This window comes from Procambarus clarkii, chromosome 60 (assembly GCF_040958095.1).
Source record: "Procambarus clarkii isolate CNS0578487 chromosome 60, FALCON_Pclarkii_2.0, whole genome shotgun sequence".
In the NCBI taxonomy this organism is placed as follows: Eukaryota; Metazoa; Arthropoda; class Malacostraca; order Decapoda; family Cambaridae; genus Procambarus; species Procambarus clarkii.
In genome coordinates this window covers 18,727,994-18,747,633 of record NC_091209.1, presented here as the reverse complement: position 1 = coordinate 18,747,633, position 19,640 = coordinate 18,727,994, and the positions used below count along the sequence as shown (strand labels likewise).

Here is a 19,640-nt window from a genome sequence, read left to right as displayed (position 1 = left end):
TCCCCAAAGATTAAAATAAAACTAAATTATTCATTTATAAAACAAGTTTTCCATTGACCCACAAAAATGCGTGAAATAATTAGTTTTGTCAGGGACAGGAAAAATGCGTAAAATAATTAGTTTTGTCAGGGACAGGAAACATGCGTGTATGTATGTCCTTTAGGCTTGTATCGAGGCTTCCTCAAGGTCAAATTACTGATCCTCCTGAGAATGCAACCTAACAACAGTTGTCAAACTTTTTGGGGCCTATTTATTGCTAGGTGAATAGATGCATTAGGTGAAAGGAAATGTGCCCAACCTTTTCCGTCCCGCTTGGGAATGAAACTCATGAATACTCGATTGTGAGTTGAAAATGAAGCTAATTGTACTTTGGCCCTCGTAATATAAAGTTTGTAGACCCCCTGCTCTAAACAATTACATAATTTTCAGTAATATTACAGAGAGGTAAAACACTGCCAAAAATGAATACAAATTGTTTTGCAGTATTTGTAATTGCTAAAATGAGTAAAATGAGTAAAAATAAAACAATTATACCTTATTTTCCTGTACCTGTATGGGAACGAGTACACCTTGTCTGGACAGTCTTCCTAAACCCCTTTTCTTGCTTCGTTGGGTGGATTGTGCACACCACATTCAATTCCAATAAGAGTTATTTCACTAGCATATACAAGGGGCCTGACAGCCGAGTGGACAGCGCTTGGGATTTGTAGTTTCAAGGTTCCGGGTTTGATTCCTGGTGGAGGCGGAAACAAATGGGCAGTTTCTTTCACCCTGATTCCCTGTTCACCTAGCAGTAAATAGGTGCCTGGGAGTTAGACAGCTGCTACGGGTTGCTTCCTGGGGGGTGCATAACAAAAAAGGAGGCCTGGTCGAGGACCAAGCAACGGGGACGCCAAGTCCCGAAATCGTCTCAAGATAACCTATAATCTTCTTACATTCTTGTAAAGCCAGTAGCACGCATAGCATTTCGGGCACATTCTTGATCCTAATTTTTACCTCGAACATGACCCACTAAATCTTTTAACACCGAAATACCCATTTACTGCTAGGCGAAGAGAAACTACAGTCAATCCTCCAAGGCCAGAAAACGAGCCCAGGCCAAGACGCTCGTGAAGTGCTGGGCGAGTGCTTTACCACTGCACCACAGGATTGTTAGTACTTAAGTTAAATGCTAGTCATCTACTTAAATTTATATATTATTCCTTTTATGTGAGGGAATGTAAAATATTATTAAGGAGCCTGCTGCCCGTGCCCTGCTAAACGTTGCCCAACCTGACGAGCCCAGAAGCAAAAGAATTTTTTTTTTTTTTGCATATGGAACAATAGTCCCGAGTTTTCACACCATTGCCACGACAGTAGAGGTATGTATAATCTACACTGTGATTGACCAGACTCGTCTAGCATAGGCCTAGGCGCCAGGAGAGGAGAGGAGAGGGAAGGCCAGGGCTGACCCCAGCAAGACAGCTGTAACAGAACACATCTGCCCAACACCTGGGCTGCCTCGGCCTACGTGACAACTCACCCTCCTCCTAGTTTTTCAGTTACGATACAATAAAACACACTCTCTCCCATCGCTACCCTAATATACCGTACAAATCTTACTCTGTGGCGTCGGATCACCCTCACAGTCTCCATAATTTTAATACTATTACGTAAAAACTGACACTTAATATCAGCCTCGAGCACCAGAGCGCCTGAGAATTTCCTTCATTACGACACATAGTGTATATAGTCTGCCCTCGTCTCTCACATATTATCAACCGTATGCTTACCTTCCGTGAAACCAGTCTTTACAAATATCACATTGTATCATAAAACGGGACAAATCTGTAGATTGCCCACATAAACAATAAATAACGTCCAACGCCATTTTGCTCAAAACAACACGCATCTGTGTTATCCCAACTCCCCACAATTACACTTCAGCTAAGATGTTTTCTTGACAACTGTTATTTTGGTGTTTAATTGCAAGCAATGTTATTAATATATAATTTTGGCCGTAAAACGCAAAGTGACTGAGTTAGTCAAGGGTTTATATGCAGCAGATGCTGCTGGGAGAGGGGACGCGGTCCAATATGATTATCATGACATTCACATTCGTTATTTACTTATTTTTATATTTACAAGAAGGTACAATGAGTTTAAAAAAAATAAGGTGCATGGATACAATGATTTCAAATCAACACAGTGTATAGCGACACGTAATTAACACATTCAGAATCATTCAGAACTATGTTTACCTCATATGTCAAAGTCAAAAACTCAAAATAAAAAATCTAAATCAAAATGTTTATTCAGGTAAAAGTACATTCACAGAAGATGAGATACAAAAATAATGTTGGATTTATAGATAGAGCTAGTACATACAATACCTAAAGCCACTAATAAGCACAGCGTTTCGGGCAAGATGTTGGGCGAAAAAAAACCACTTAAACTAAATCTTAATTAATACTATTTGAGATTAAAAGTATAAATTGTGTTGAAAACCAGTAATGGAATATGCGACTCCAGCCTCCACATCTAGTCAAACACAAACCGAAGTTAGAAAAGGTTCAAAGGTATGCCACCAGGCTAGTCTTCGAGCTGAGAGGTATGAGCTACAAGGAAAGATTACCGGAACTAAACCTCACGACACTGGAAGACAGAAGAGTTAGAGGGAGACATGATCACTACCTATAAAATTCTAAAATGAATTGACAGGGTAGGTAAAGATTAACTGTTTAGCACGGGTGGTATGCGAACAAGGGGACACAGGCGGAAACTTAGTACTCAAATGAGCCACAAGGACGTTAGAAAGAACTTTATCAGTGTCAGAGTAGTTAATAGATGGAATACATTAGGCAGTGAAATAGTGAAGGCAGACTCCATTCACAGATTCAAATGTAGATATGATTGAGCAGAGTAGGCTTCAGGAATCTGTACACCAGTTGAGAGGCGGGAAGCAAAGAGCCATGGCTCAACCCCCTGCAAGCACAACTAGGTGAGTACACAAGTGAAATGGTACCTTAAACACTTCCTGGAAGACTGTAGTCGCCACACGTGGAACAAATATAGCTTTGATATTCCTAGATAAGAGTGAGACTCAACTAAAGTAAAAATACTATCGAAATCAAGGGTCCCAAACTGTGGAATGATCTCCCAAATGTAGTTAAAAGCTGTACGTCTCCCAACCAGTTTAAAAGAGAGACTAAGAAATATAATTCATTGAGTCAGGGAACAGGCAGGCAGTTTATACATACCGTATATGTTAAAATTATATCGAGGTCCATTACCCTCAAAGTCGAATTACTGACCCTTCCCAGGATGGGAAGGGTCTTATCATAACAAGCTGACTAACTCCTGGGTACATATTTACTGCTAGGTGAACATTAGGTGATAGGAAACGCACCCAACCACTTCTGTCCCGCCCGGGATTCGATCTCGTCTCAATTCTCGATTGTGAGTCGAGAACGAACCCGACTGTACTACCGGGACCCTGAATATTTACTTAATACCATGTAATTCATTCTAATCATTCTACTAATCTTTCATTCTACTTTGCTCTGACGAAGCGAATTAAGTCGAAAACGCGTTAAGCATTCTCTATTTTATTTTGTTTATATGTACAAGAGTTGTTACATTCTTGTAAAGTCACCAGCCCGCATATCGTTTCGGGCAGGTCCTTAATCCTAAATTTCCCCGGAATACGACCCGCCAAATCGTTTAACTAGATACCCATTCACTAAAACGGGCTCACCATAGCCCGTGCTACTTGGAACTTGTTCGTAGTAGGAGGAATCTAAAACAACAACAACTGCTGGGTGAACAGAGGCTATAGTTAAGGATTGGCGCCCAATCAATCCTCCCCGATCTTCTTCTTGAGGTTATCTTGAGATGATTTCGGGACTTAGCGTCCCCGCGGCCCGGTCCTCGCCCAGGCCTCCTTTTTGTTACACACTTCCAGGAAGCAGCCCGTACCAGCTGTCTAACTTCCAGTTAACATATTTACTGCTAGGTAACAGGGGCATCAGGGTGAGAGAAGCTGCACATCTGTTTCTGCTATCGCCGGGGATCGATCCCCGGTCCATAGGACTACGAATCAATAGCGCTGACCACTCAGCTACAGACCCCCCCCCCATCCTGGATAAGATAAACATAAGCCAGAAATATTTGTTTCATTATACTTTTTATTTAACTAACAAGTGCATCATGATAATATTTTGATAAATTTAAACCATGGTTTAAATGGTTTAACCTTCAGCAGGTGACGGAGTAGCTGTGGTGACCTCCAGCAGGTGACGGAGTAGCTGTGGTGACCTCCAGCAGGTGACGGATTCTGTGGGGGACCTGTAACGAATGTGAAACAGAGAAAGAGAGAAATGGAGAGATTTAGGAAAGGGAAAGAACCACATAGAGGGAAGACGAGTGACGTGGAGAGTGAGGAATTCAGGAGATGATAATAATAATAATAATAATAATAATAATAATAATAATAATAATAATAATAATAATAATAATAATAATAATAATAATAATAATAATATTTTATTTACAAGAAAGTACAATGGGTTGGTGAGATTACATTAAAGTGATATTTTTACATTCTTGCAAAGCCATTAACACGCATAGCCTATCGGGCGGGTCCTTACTCTAACATATCAAGGAAGATGACAAAGTACATTGTAGCAGGTTTTATATCAACAATATAAATTGACAAAGGTGATTACAGCGGTAAAGATTAAATAGTTAATTAGTCTTAAGTACTAATATTAGGGAAGTGGGTAGTACAAGGTACAGCGTGAGTTTGAAGCACAATGTAGGAAAATTAGGTACTTTTTGGTTTTACTTTTGAACAGGGCATAGGTTGGATAATTTTTTTATTTATCAGGGAGTGAGTTCCAAAGACTGGGCCCTTTCATTGTGCATGGAGTGTTTGCACAGATTTAGTCTGACTCTGGGGATATCAAAGATATATCTATTTCTGGAGTGGTGCTGTTGGGTTTTATTACACCTATCAAGGAAAAGTTTCAGATCATGATTAGCATTTAGGAACAAGGTTTTGTACATGTAAATAGCACATGAGAATGTGTGGAGTGATTGTATGTTTAGCACGTTAAGGGACTTAAACAGAAGGGCTGTGTGTTGTCTGAAGACAGAGTTTGTTATAGTTCTGATAGCAGATTTTTTGCTGAGTGATGATAGGCTTGAGGTTCAACCTCAAGCCTATCAATTGAAGATAGGTTCAACCACTCCTTGCAGTGGTTGAACCCCATGCACATATACCGTATGTAAGATAGGATAGATTAGTACGTAATACAATGGGAGGAGAACAGAGTGGGGAACATAATATCTGATTTTAGAAAGTAAACCAACCGTTTTTTGATACTTTTTTTAGTTATGTGTTGTATGTGGGTGCTGAAGTTCAGTCTCTTGTCTATGTATTGGCTAAGGAACTTCCATTCATATTTATTGGCAATGTCAACAATGTCAATCTGAAGATGAAGATGATTTGGTGATTTACCACCAAATAAAATGTAGTAGGTCTTTTTTATGTTTAGTGTAAGTTTGTTGGTTGACATCTATGAGTGGACTTTTTTTTAATTCATTGTTGACAATGTTATTTAGCGTGTGGAGGATGGGGCCAAAATAGATGAAGGTAGTATAGTCATAAAATAATATAGGTTTAAGAATGCTGGAAACATTTGGAAAATCATTGATATATATAAGAAATGGAAGAGGTCCTAAGATGCTGCCCTGTGGCACTCCTACTGTCAATCGTAGAGTGGGGAAGGTTATGCTATTGATGGCTACATACTGATGTCTGTCACTACCATAACAATAACAAACTCTGTTTTCAGACAATACACAACCCTCCTGTTTAAATCCTTAAACATGCTAAACATAAACTCATGCCACACATTCTCTTGTACCATTTACATGTACAAAACCTTGTTCCGAAATGCAAATCCTGATCTGAAACTCTTCCTTGACAGATGTAACAGAACCCATAATCACTACACCAGAAATAAATATATCTTTGATATTCCCAGAGTCAAACTAAATCTGTGCAAACACTCTATGCAAATTTAGGGACCTAGCCCATGAAACTCACTCCCTAAGGAATTGAAAAAAGCTATCCAACCTACGCCTTATTCAAAAGTAAAACCAAAAGTACCCAATTTCAACCTCATAGTTTCCTACCTATTAGGTAGATTTGATATTGGTCTGTAATTATTTATGTTAGCTGTCTCGCCGCCTTTATGAACTGGCGTCACTCTTGCTTTTTTAAGGATATCAGGGAAAGAATGACACTCTAGAGATTTGTTGAATAGCAGAGCTATGGGTAGTGCAAGAGCAGGGGCAGCACTCTTATATGTCATAGATGGTATTTCATTAATGTTCTCAGCTTTGGTTTTAAGTAATTGAATTATGGTTATAATGTCTGTGGGGCTGACTGGTAAAAGAAGTTAGGATAGCTGCTGGTGTGATATGTAGTAACATGTGTCTGGGTCTCTGGGAATTTTCTGGCAAGGTTAGCACCAATTGATGAAAAGAAGCTATTGAATTCAGTTGCAATATCTCTCTGTTGCAAGTGTGTAACCATCTTTGAAGAGTTTTATTTGCTTGTTATGTGATTGTTAGCACTGTCGATAGCACTGATACGGAAAGTTTAGAGAAAATGGGATGAAGGGTAGACTTAGAAAGACAGTAGGGGAAGATGAGTATATATGAGTAGAAAGAAGAGAGTTGATAGAGGCAGAATTGCCACCATCCATTCATCAGTTTACCAGACAAGGAATGGAACCCGTCTTTGTTCAACAGTTCTGTGGGGACTCCAGCAGGTGGTGGGGTAGTTGTGGGGACTCCAGCAGGTGGTGGGGTAGTTGTGGGGACTCCAGCAGGTGGTGGGGTAGTTGTGGGGACTCCAGCAGGTGGTGGGGTAGTTGTGGGGACTCCAGCAGGTGGTGGGGTAGTTGTAGGGACTTCAGCAGGTGGTGGGGTAGTTGTGGGGACTCCAGCAGGTGGCGGGGTAGTTGTGGGGACTTCAGCAGGTGGTGGGGTAGTTGTGGGGACTCCAGCAGGTGGTGGGGTAGTTGTGGGGACTCCAGCAGGTGGTGGGGTAGTTGTAGGGACTCCAGCAGGTGGTGGGGTAGTTGTGGGGACTCCAGCAGGTGGTGGAGTAGCTTGTGGGGGTTTCTGCTTGGGGTGGGAGCAGCAAAGGGGCCTCCTTCAGGTTACGGAGCAGCGTGAGAGGGGGGTCCCCCATGCAGGTGGAGGAGTAACAGGGGGCCCTCATGTTGGGGTGGGTCCTCCAGCACGGGGTCCCGCCTGCAGGGGGCGGAGGATCATAAGGGAGGCCGGGGAGGACTCCTGCAGGTGGCGGAGTAGCAGGACCCCCTTCAGGGGGCGGGGTAGTATGGGGGTCTGCGAGGCTCCTGGAGGTGGCGGGGTAGGATGAGGGGAAGACGAGGCTCCTGCAGGTGCCGTAGCACAGGGAAGAGACTTTGGCAGGTGACCATGACGAGCCGTATTGTGTTTAACCTTCCTGTGTGCCTACTGCAGGAGTTGAGGTCAAACATGGATGAAGAGGCGCACCATCCAGGTAGAGGCGAGCAAGGGCAGGTTACTGCTGTACTCAGGAGATGGTAGAAATCTGCACTAGCGGCTTGTGTTCCCTGGGTGTGTGGGCGGGGTTTGAGGACGAAAGGGGAGGAGCGAGAGGTATCAGTAAGGGAAGAGGGCGTGTTATCCTGCTGGTGCAAGTGGTGGCCCCGCCCCTAGGATAACCTACCCACCAGCTCTGGACCAATGAGGGCTCTGGAGGTGAGGAGCGGCGGCCAGGCAGTGGCCTTGATATGTACAGTAGGCGGGGCCCGGCTACCGCTGATGGTAACGGCAGCTTTAAGATGTTCCCACCAGCAGGACGACTTCATACATAAATTTAAGGTTTATATTCAGAGAAGAAAGACGTAGATCGATCACTCGTATGTATGTCTGTCTTTCTGACGCCCCGCTTGCTCACGTCCCTGTTTGTCTGTCTGGTGGTCTTGGCTTGGTGTTTTGCTGAAATGACTTTGTTCCTCTTATGCATTGTTGGGGTCATTAAAAGATGCACATATTCTGTGTGTGTTAAGGGGGCTTATGGCCTGTCAACCTCTGGGGTGTTATATGTTGTCTTACTGACCAACACGTAGGTGTCCATAGTCCTGAAAACAGTCCAGGACAGAAGTAAACTTGTGAGTGTGTAAACACAGAGAGGCTGGGTACACCTCTCACGGTGCACAGGCTGCTGCTTGTGTTGTCTCTTACACCTCTCACTCCATTTATAGTTCCCTCTCCCCCCCCCACTCCCACCTCCCGTCTCCCTCTGCCCTCCATCATCTCTCACTCCCTTCAGTGCCTCAACGTCGCAACATATTCTCCTCTCTCCCTTCAAGATATTTTTTTTATTTTTCCTAAAAAAGCAGCAACCCAGCACACTCACAGCTCCCCTCTCTCCCCTCTGCTATCTCCCTCCTCTCCCCCTCTACTATCTCCCTCCTCTACCCCTCTGCTATCTCCCCACTGCTATTTCCCGCCTCTCCCCCTAGCCCAAGCCTCTGCCCTCCCCAACTTGAGCATTTCCCCACCGCTCTCTGCACCTCACTCCTCATATCTCTTCACTCTGGTCTCATTACACAGCCTTGCCTTCTCCCCCTCCGTCTCCTTCCCCCCTCCTACTCTCCTGCTTCTCTCTCCCTTCCCCCTCCTTCCTCCCTCCGCCTTCTCTCTTCCTCCTCCCTCCCCCTCCTCCTTCTTCACATTTCCCCCCCCACACCAACGAACTCAACAACTCATGAGAGCTCACACACACACACATACACACACACACACACACACACACACACACACACACACACACACACACACACACACACACACACACACACACACACACACACACACACACACACACACACGCACACACACACACACACACACACACACACACACACACACACACACACACACACACACACACACACACACACACACACACACACACACACACACACACACATACACACACCTGATCTCTCTTATTCATCTGTCATACTATCATTCAAGAAGAGTCATACATCAATTGGATCATCAAATAAAATCAACAAGACACCTAGATGATGATGACCGAGTCTGTCGCTGGGCTTAGACTCGAGTATAAGTTGTCTCTGAGAATTTGAAAATCCTGCTGATGTAGACCTGACCAAATGTAAACTGTGTCAGCAAAGTTATTCGCACACCCTCCGTCACTATGTGACGGAGCGCGGATAGACACGCGAATTTAGAGACAAATGGTCAAAGTTTACAGACAAATGTTCAAAGAAATATGTAAATATTTAATTTAAATTGATCTTGAACTAGAAATGTTAGCCAAATATGCCCATTTTGCTAACTGTAGGACGTTACAGTAGGGCGGCTGTAACCTTTCCGCCCTTGTCAAGTCCATTGTTGATATAATAACTCATTCAACTGTGTAACTAGCTAATCAAGACTGTAGCTTGCTTAATTAAAACAATTTTGTGGTTTAGTTCCTGAACCCATCATGTGCCTCTGTAACCTTTTCCACCACCTTCTACGGGATGGGTATGGGGTGCATAATACGTGAGCTAAAGCCCCTTTGTCTCAGCGATAGCTGATGGTATCATTGCTCTCATACATCCTCTATAACTCTGTGATACATTCTCTATAACTCTACACTGAGAGACCCTGCGTAACTGTACTTACATGTCCACTAATATTTATAAGCGATTTTCAGAAACTTTAATTAGAGGTCCACTGAGACTGAAACAAAATCCGTAGTAAGTGGGGTAAGTGGTACTAGATCCACTATAAGTGGTACTGGAGCCACCATAAGTGGTACTGGATCCACTGTGACCGACACAAACAATAAACAGTGACTACAGAGTCCATGCTCCTATAATGATAGCACTTAAGAGCAACTATTTGCTCAAGTGTACCAATAAGTACTATTGGACTCCACAAAAAAAATGAAGAACAGCATGTTATTCACATATATATTCTCGTACTAATGATAGGTAGTGATTGGTTGACTGGCTAAGGTTGTGAGTTGCTAGATAGGTAATACTGCTTTAGATTTAACGCTTTTCAAGTCGTGAGAATGATTTGAGTTGCGAAGCTCTGATGGCTGCGTGCACCGCCACTCAAGTTATGATTGCGTGCACCACCACTCAAGTTATGATGACTGCGTGCACAACAACACCAAGTTAATTCTCATGTATTGTTTTGCGTGCAAATAAATCTGGCCGGATATCCCGAGCGTGGATGTATTGATTTTGTGAGGCGGGAGAGAGCGCGGCGGGGGTCCGCTCCAGCTGTGGTAACGCGGGATTTAAGCGAGCAGAGCTTGTGATCAATACGTAACGGTCCGCTTCGACCCGTTACTGCCTCACCCACCGCTCTCCTGAGTGGCACCTGATTGGTGGCGGCCAGGGGTGGTTACTGGTGTGTGTGTGTATACTCGCCTATCAGTGATTGAGAGAAAGTGAAGTCTTACTCGTCACGCCCAGCCAACAGCCAGTGTTGCACCTGTTGCGTTAAATTTTAATTAATCTGACGTACTTTTTTTTACGCATTTAGCCTTAAAATTGCGAATAGAGGTGGTTTTTACAACTTTTTTTCAGTGGGTTCCATTTGTTAAGCACCTCTACAAGTATGAGTATTTCTTTATACTTCTTCAGTTCGCGCGTTTTTTCAATTTCCACTTTTGTCATTTCGTCTTAAATTCTCTCAATTTAAAGAGGCTGTCCTTATCCAATTTGTCAATTGCCCTAAGTATCTTGTATGCTGTGATCATGTCCTCTGTGTTTCTTCTCTCCTCCAGGACTATGACGTTTAGTTTCCTTGATCTATTTTCATAGCTTAACCCTGTTAGCTCAAATGTGCGAACCTTTGACATTTTTCAATTTTGTTTTTATGCTTTACAAGGTGCGGATTTCAATCCGGTGCTGAATATTCAAATATTCGTTTAACAAATGCTGTGCAGATTGCCCTGAAATACCCTGATTTAGGTTTCTAAACGCTGTTCTGATGTACAAGCGTCGCATGTGCTGCTGATGTTATCATGTTTACGTGTGCCTCTCCGGCTGTTGGGTTTATATCCACTCCCAAATTATTTTTCTCTCCGATTGTTCTTGTTTTCCACTTATGGTGAAGGTACTTGCTGGTCTCCTGTCTGTCTTTCCAATCTTCATTATTTTACCTTTGTTGGGACTGAATTCTAACAACTATTTGTTTACCCGTGGTCCCTGTGGTCTCGGGTTCGATCCCGGGCGCCGGGAAGAAACGATGGGAAGATTTTCTTTCACCCTGATGTCCCTGTTACCTAGCAGTAAATAGGTACCTGGGTGTTAGTTAGCTGTCACGGGCTGCTTCCTGGGGGTGGAGGCCTGGTCGAGGACCGGGCCGCGGGGACATTAAAGCCCCGAAATCATCTCAAGATAACCTCAAGATAACCCACTCCAGGAGTTTCTCAAGGTCTTCCTGTAGCTGTCTGCGGTCGACCTCAGGTGGCACCTTCGTCGCTAGCTTTACTTCGTATGTAAATATTGACATATATGATCTCCCTCCCGCGGGTACGGCATTCACGTTAATTACGAACAGCTGTGATCCCAGGAATGACACTCACAGGAGTGAAGTTAACTACAGTTAACAGTATTGAACAGGGCGCCTAACAGCTGGGTGGACAGCGCTTCGGATTCGTAATCCTGAGGTTCCGGGTTCGATCCCCGGTGGAGGCGGAGACAAATGGGCAAAAGTATTTTTGTTTCTGCTAGGTAACAGTGGCATTCAGAGTGAAAGAAACTTTGCCCATTTGTTTCTGCCTGATCCGGGAATCGAACCCGGGTCACAGAATTAAGAGTGCTCCGCGCTGTCCGCTCAGCTACCTGCGTGTGTGTGTGTTACTGGTCTGGGCACATAGTGGGGTCACGAGGGTGGATTTATGGGTGGCAGGAGCTGGGCGGCGGGATTATTGGCTTGGTGTCAGGGTACACCAGCTTTATGGCTTGGGGGCCACCTCACAACATCTTTATATATATCTGGAGTGACTTCACGAAGAAAAGTATCCTCGTGCTAACTGGAGTGTAGGACGCACACACACGTTACAGCGGGCCAGGTATACTACACTGGATCAATGTCCTCGCTACAACGGCTTCAACAGGTAAATGTGTTCCACAGGTTCATTGGTGATTGTTTCATATGGTGTATGTCTCGCTCAGTACCTCATACAACTGTGTTTGAATTGTTAGTGGAGAGTTGTTAGTTGACTACCTACCAACTCCTGGTGTTGGAGTTGGTACACCTGTGGACTATCCTGGTGCTGGGGTTGGTACACCTGTGGACTATCCTGGTGCAGGGGGTGGTACACCTGTGGTCTATCCTGGTGCTGGGGTTGGTACACCTGTGGACTATCCTGGTGCAGGGGGTGGTACACCTGTGGTCTATCCTGGTGCTGGGGTTGGTACACCTGTGGACTATCCTGGTGCAGGGGGTGGTACACCTGTGGTCTATCCTGGTGCTGGGGTTGGTACACCTGTGGACTATCCTGGTGCAGGGGGTGGTACACCTGTGGTCTATCCTGGTGCTGGGGTTGGTACACCTGTGGTCTATCCTGGTGCTGGGGTTGGTACACCTGTGGACTATCCTGGTGCAGGGGGTGGTACAACTGTGGTCTATCCTGGTGCTGGGGTTGGTACACCTGTGGACTATCCTGGTGCAGGGGGTGGTACACCTGTGGTCTATCCTGGTGCTGGGGTTGGTACACCTGTGGACTATCCTGGTGCAGGGGGTGGTACACCTGTGGTCTATCCTGGTGCTGGGGTTGGTACACCTGTGGTCTATCCTGGTGCTGAGGGTGGTACACCTGTGGTCTATCCTGGTGCAGGGGTTGGTACACCTGTGGTCTATCCTGGCGCTGGGGGTGGTACACCTGTGGTCCATCCTGGTGCTGGGGTTGGTACACCTGTGGTCTATCCTGGTGCTGGGGTTGGTACACCTGTGGTCTATCCTGGTGCAGGGGGTGGTACACCTGTGGTCTATCCTGGTGCTGGGGTTGGTACACCTGTGGTCTATCCTGGTGCAGGGGTTGGTACACCTGTGGTCTATCCTGGTGCTGGGGTTGGTACACCTGTGGACTATCCTGGTGCTGGGGTTGGTACACCTGTGGACTATCCTGGTGCAGAGGGTGGTACACCTGTGGTCAATCCTGGTGCTGGGGTTGGTACACCTGTGGTCTATCCTGGTGCAGGGGGTGGTACACCTGTGGTCTATCCTAGTGCTGGGGGTGGTACACCTGTGGTCTATCCTGGTGCTGGGGTTGGTACACCTGTGGACTATCCTGGTGCTGGGGTTGGTACACCTTGGCAGCGATATCTGTGTGTCGGTAAAGTGGTCCACTTTTCTTTGTCAACAGAGGTGGGATGGCGAACAGTGTTCTCTTAGCGTACGTTCACTCCGCACAAGTTTGTCAACAGGGAACACTTTGCACAAGTTCATCTTAAATGCCTTTCATGAGTGCAAAAGTTCACCTCTGGCGTGAATTGGGAAGCTGTTCTTTACACTAAAGTTTAATTGAAATGTTGTTCAGTCATGCACACTCCAGTTGCAAAGTTATCTGCGGGCATAAAGGTTTATCATTTGTGCACTCATCTACCTGTGCTTGCGGGGGGGTTGAACTTCAGCTCTTTGGTCCCACCTCTCAACCGTCAATCTACTGGTGTACAGATTCCTGAAGTTGACAGCACCTACACCTTGGTGAGTAGCATGGCTACTCTGCTTCACCTTCGTCATGCCCCTTCGAATCCCGGTAGCACAAATCGTGAACTTCTGATGTGCACATTTTGAACATTCCAGCCACAGTAGATGACGGGTCTATAAGTTTAGGAGGCTGGATGACCTACTTGGCGTAGATGTTGCGCCTCGACTTTGATTAGCGTATCAGACACCATGGTTGGCTCAGTGAGTCGCTTCTGCTGGGGGAACTGCACATGACGGAGCGACCATACGATGGCACAGTCGTTAATGACGGGGGGGGGGGGTAGTTAATGAACCACACTTGACGGGAGAGTCGTTAGCGAACCGCACGACGTGGTTCTAACGGCAGAGTCGTTAGTGAACCAAACTTGACGGGGAGTGGTTCAAGAACCACATGACGTGAGATTTGCTAGCGAACCACACTTGATGAAAAGAGTCGTTAATGAACCCCCAATTGACGTGAGAGTTGTTAACGAACCACATTTGAGAAAATTAGTTCTGTAGGGCTGTCAGACACTTGAGGAATATGTGTATCATCAAGCCGACCTCTTGAGCAAGCTAAATTGCCCGAAACTAAAGTGACCGCGGACCCACGAACAGAAAACGGAACGTCGCATCAATATGGCGAGCCGCTATCATTTTTTAGTACACGACTTTTTGACCTTAGGGAACCTGTACGTGAAGATGCTATGTACTGTTCGAGAGGACGGGGTCAGGTCAGATCCATATGCAGGATATTATAGAGGAGTGAACCCGCGTAGTGGCTTAAGACACAGACAAAGGCGAGGTTGCCGCCTCCTGACCTCTGAAATTCCGCCTCTTGTGTGGACCAACTTTTCACACTTTAGTTTAGTCGCTATAACCTCTGTATGACCCATAAGCCTCTGGTCAGCATCGAATGATTCTGTCACCAGACTTGAATGACTTTAGGTTCCAGCCTTCTTGAGGTTATCTTGAGATGATTTCGGAGCTGTGTCCCCGCGGCCCGATCCTCGACAAGGCCTCCACCCCCATGAAGCAGCCCGTGACAACTGGCTAACTCCCAGGTACCTATTTACTGCTAGGTAACAGAGGCATCAAGGTGAAAGAAACTCTGCCCATTGTTTCTCGCCGGCGCCTTGTCGGCCTTGAATGACTTCAGGTTCCAGTATTGAGTGACTTCAGGTCTCACCGCAGAGTTGTGTATTAAGAACACTTCACGAATCAAATTTTGGATCCACGGTCTGCGGTGAATCTGTCCTAGAGCATGTTGAGGCACACAGCACAATCCTCACTGTAGCTAAACAAACTTTTATCTCATGGCACTGTGGCTCTGAGGTCCGTCAGCTGTGCTCTAGACAGAGTGCACCATGTTGGAGGCAGCTATGGACGCCACAATTGTTGAGTTCCTTGCCTGGTAGAGGACTGGGTGGGGAGCGGGGAAGCCCTGGCACTCCCAAGTTCCTGAATTAACCAGACTAACCTCGCCTCAGAAATGCAGCGCTCTCTATTCTCTTCGAATTTGGCCGTAAACTCCTCAACTGTGGCCAGTTTGGAAACACAGTTGCGCCACATGTTGGGGCAAATATTAATGATCACGTATAGTGTACAATGCACTATAGTGCACTATTGTGTACTGTACTATGATGCGTTGTACTACCATGCGTCGAATTATGGTGCACTGTACTATTGTACACTATCAGTGGCTGTATTTTTTGTCAGTTTTGCAAATCAGAACCAACAATTTATTAAACTAAAATAAATATATTTTGTATGAAATGTATTTCCTTCGTCAGATTTCAGTGTACGTTAACCGGACAGTGAAAGACATGGGCTAAGGGTAAGATCATATCTGGCAGGATATGATCTTACCCTTACTCTTGATCAAGGGTAAGATCATATCCTTCCAGATATGATCTTACCCTTGAACGGTGTGATTTGATGAGGACAGAAAGATGAGTGAGGCCACAGAAGCAGTAGAGGATGAATAATGAAGCTTCGTGCAACAGGAGCACACACTGACACACTACCGTCGGTGGTGTTGGCCTGACTGGTAAACCTCCGGATTGCTTTCAGAGACACATGAAAGACCCTTCCGAATGGTATACACAAGCTTCGTAAAATTCATTCTTGAGTATGAAACCTTGTCATGGATCCTAACCCGAAAAATAATGAAACAAAGGATGAAAACGTTTAGAGATATGAAACAATGCTCGTTCCTAAGCTGAGTTATAATAGGCTCGGGGGAATAACGCTAACATAGGCAATGTTCACGACATATAAGATTTTAAGCGAGATTGATGAACCAAGAAAAGAAGAGCAATTTAGTGAAGAACATCAGAACGAGAGGACATAGAAACTAGAGAAAAAATGAGAGAGATGTTAGCAAGATCGACTTCGTTATGTCTATTCAGCGGACGTGTTGGCACTGGAGCCTGAGGTGCCCAAGCTAGTCCTATTTCGTCCTCATTAAGAAATTATAGCTATTCCTTCGGTAGTAATCCAGATGCCAAGCTCAACACAGACAAATTAGACACACACACAAGGAGAGCTGCATAAACGAGCGAGTCCTGATGGAGGGGTCGAAAGCCCCACAACCCCCCTCTCCTCCGTTCCCAGAGACCCACTGGAAGGCTTCTCCGCCTTTAAACTGGAGCCGGCTTCATTTCAGCCCGCCTGGCTATTTAGGCGGGAAAATGTTGAAGCTCCAAATTTGTGCGGCTGCCGCTGCTGCATACACAGAAAACGGGCATTTCCAAAACCTTCAGAGGACTAAAAAAACGCCTGATTATCATACGCCATTAATATAATCTAAATTGGGTGCATGCGCTGGGGACCAGCAGTTAGCGTCCTCCCGAGAGTTATACGCGCATACGCACAGGTTCGGACCCCTCGCCCACCTCGTTTGAGATCAAGATCAAGCCCCTCCCTCTCTCCCTCCCCTACGAAGTAGCCCCCTTTCCCTGCACCTAATCTTTCTCCTAGTTGGGACCATGATCCAGCTCCCTCCTAGCAAGCAATTTCCAGTGCGCTTCACTTGTTCCAGCCTAAAAGGAAGCAAAAGAGAAATCATATTATTATTATTATTATTATTATTATTATTATTATTATTATTTTTATTATTATTATATTTCTTCCTTGTGAATACTGTCTGAATATCATTTTTTGATGAAATTTTAAGATTGTGGTAAAAAACTATAGGACGTTGCTTTATTCCTGAAGGTTGGAAGATTTACTACCCAGAGCATGAAATTAATGAGCCAAAATTTTGTCTTTTCATTCCTGTGTCAATACTTCGTTAAGGCCTTCTTATCACTCCTGCTAGATTGAGTAATTATAGGCGGCAACAACACCCACGTCTCCGCTTTTTCAGGGACCCTTACAAAGCTCTCCGTCTTGATTAAGAACCAGTAATTGGAAACCACCCTTTAGACTCTATGCTGATTTGTGGCATATTGTGGAGAGGTGAGCAGCCCATATAAGATGGGACCCGACGGTGTCAGGGCCACCAGCTAGGCTACAGCCGGGGACCCGCCACCACACACTGAGCCTCCGTCACCTACCGCCATTTCGGGTCAGTGATAAAGCAAGACGACACTCTCAACATCGTATATTTTACAGTTGCTATCTGCTAGAAGGAAGAAGCAGACACAGCAGCACTGTGCAGAAGATCATGCTGACGGTGATGACGGTACAGTTGTTGGTGGCTACCGTGTGTATCATCTCATTAAGACTGGCCTCGGCTAGTGAAGTGGCTGTTGCCGACACCTATACCAAAGATGGTGAAGGCTCGCAACAAGTGTCTCCGTGGGTGTTGCCTCAGTGGTGGTGGCTAAGCTCTGTTCTTTCTCTTCCCCAGCGCCCGCCAAGCCAAGGTCACGCCAAAAACTTTAACACGGAAATTAATCTGGGTATATTCAACCAGGCCGCGGTGGAGGACTCAGCGATGCCGCTGGAGCCCCCAAGTGAGAAGGTAAAATATGAAGAGTCAAAGGATGTACACACTACTGTAAGTGAGTTGAACAAGCGCTCACGGCTGTGCAAATCATCAGGTAACAACAGATGTCACCGTGGAGTAGCTAACATGATTCCCGCGTCTGAGGTCAAGCAGAGTTGGAAAAATGATTACTTGTCGGTGCCTGAAGCACTCGTCCAGTTTTCCCAGGAGCACTCAGAGGAGACAGTGTGTAAGGATTTGTCTGTCCAGCTGTTCCGTGTTGACCTGTCGGAGGACTACCTGGAGCCACTGTGGGTGCGGGGAACGGTCCATCTGGGGATGTGTCCCTCCAAACTGCAGACGCGGCATCTGGGAGAGAATGTTTGGCCCCCGAACTTGGTGGAGACCAAGTGTCTGTGCCAGGGTGAGACTTGCTCCAACTTGGGGGGTGACTTTCGGTGCCAGGCAGTGCGGCGGCCCATCAGGATGTGGGTGCGACACTTAGACCAGTTTATACCCACTCAGGAGATGGTATCGGTTGGGTGTGTGTGTGTTCAGCGCATCAGCCCAGGGGGTAACTCCGCCAATCCTTCGCTCCAATCTTAATTATGACACTCCAAGCACTCCTCCCCCCCCCCCCATACCCGCCTAGGGATCAATTTGTCTGGGTTTCCTGAGCGTCCAAACAGGAACAAATAAAGCAGTCGCCTCACAACCACAGTTCTGTACCACGATCACAGACTAGCAACACTCATCAAATTCAACTCCAAAACCATTGCTCCAGTTTACAGAAATATCAACATACTTTCGACATTAACAACCTTCATCAAAAGGACGCCAATCTCGTAATGCGTTACCACTCTTATCCAGAGTCCCGGGCATCGAGGCAATTGGACTCTGGTGCCCGGAGTCCCGGGCATCACTGCCCTGCTTCGAGGAGCAGGACAGCCGTAGCCACCAATATGGACTGACGACGCTACCAATGTTACTGTGCCATCCCGGGGGTCAATACGTAACAAGAATCCATTAAGGCCTTTTTACCGATAATGTGGCACAAGACAGTGGTGTCGACCATACTCGGTCACCAAGTTACAGCCCCGCTCCTGTGCCGGGTAAGTCCATTACGGGCTCACCATAGCCCGTGCTACTTGGAACATTTGGTTCGATTGGTTTAATCTAAAACAACAACAACCTGCCACACAATACAGCGACCAATGCAGTGAACACTACAACCATCCACTGCAACGACCACCACATCCAACCACCCACTGCAACGACCACCACATCCAACCACCCACTGCAACGACCACCACATCCAACCACCCACTGCAACGACCACCATATATAAATATAAATATAAATATAAATATAAATATAAATATATATATATATATATATATATATATATATATATATATATATATATATATATATATATATATATATATATATATATATATATATATATATATATATATATATATATATAGTTAAACAAATCCTAGCTTTTTATGGTAGTGCTTTCAGGCCTTTGCGCTGACACTACAAATAAGTTTTAACTCAACGGTAATCAGACGAACTCCGATTTCTTTGCAAAAATTAATATTTAGTTAACTCTGAGAACTGTTTGTTTACTTAGCTGTGATTGCGGGCGCTGAGCTTCAGCTCCTGGGATCCGCATTTTACCCTCGTATTTATAATCCACTCTGGTAATATTAACTATAGAAACTAGATTTTCTATTAATTCTTCGTATTTTTTAGTATTTTAGTTTCATAATTAAGACGAATGAACAACATGAGCTCTGCAGGATGATTCTCAGTTCTATGTTTTTTTAATTCAAAGTCAAAATATTAAAAATCAAATAAGAACAATCTGTCCTCTTATATAGGTGGTGTCATATAGTGAGTTATGAATACATAGGTTACCTTACCT

The 19,640-nt window shown here is 45.2% G+C and overlaps 3 protein-coding genes across 5 annotated transcripts in view; 2 read left to right on the top strand and 1 right to left on the bottom strand.

Annotated features, from left to right (window-relative positions):
- LOC138353985 (lysine-specific demethylase phf2-like) overlaps window positions 1-1,889 on the bottom strand; it is a 35,710-nt gene extending 33,821 nt beyond the window's left edge. For 2 of the 3 annotated variants that reach the window (XM_069307640.1, XM_069307641.1), the window contains exon 1: window positions 1,773-1,884. In XM_069307640.1, the coding sequence (XP_069163741.1) occupies window positions 1,773-1,870 (98 nt within the window). In that variant the 5' untranslated portion in view covers window positions 1,871-1,884. Of the gene's footprint in view, window positions 1-1,772 lie in introns of all 3 variants that reach the window. The other variant, XM_069307642.1, reaches the window with a different exon arrangement.
- A 5,608-nt stretch (window positions 1,890-7,497) lies between these two features.
- LOC138353906 (formin-2-like) lies at window positions 7,498-13,479 on the top strand. The gene is made up of 2 exons (XM_069307324.1): window positions 7,498-7,625; window positions 12,288-13,479. Exons 1-2 carry the CDS (start codon window positions 7,498-7,500, stop codon window positions 13,477-13,479), a joined length of 1,320 nt encoding a protein of 439 aa, XP_069163425.1.
- Window positions 13,480-17,303: 3,824 nt separating this feature from the next.
- LOC123766959 (uncharacterized) lies at window positions 17,304-18,980 on the top strand. The gene has a single exon (XM_045756448.2). The coding sequence runs from the start codon at window positions 17,444-17,446 to the stop codon at window positions 18,311-18,313; it is 870 nt and encodes a 289-aa protein (XP_045612404.1). The 5' UTR covers window positions 17,304-17,443; the 3' UTR covers window positions 18,314-18,980.
- The last annotated feature ends 660 nt before the right edge of the window (window positions 18,981-19,640 follow it).

Bases quoted from the DNA above. Each gene is read 5' to 3' on its own strand.
- LOC138353906 (XM_069307324.1), top strand. From the start codon at position 7,498: ATGACGAGCCGTATTGTGTTTAACCTTCCTGTGTGCCTACTGCAGGAG. The intron at 7,626-12,287 runs GTAGAAATCTGC...TTGAATTGTTAG, and splicing joins ACTGCTGTACTCAGGAGATG to TGGAGAGTTGTTAGTTGACT.
- LOC123766959 (XM_045756448.2), top strand. From the start codon at position 17,444: ATGCTGACGGTGATGACGGTACAGTTGTTGGTGGCTACCGTGTGTATC.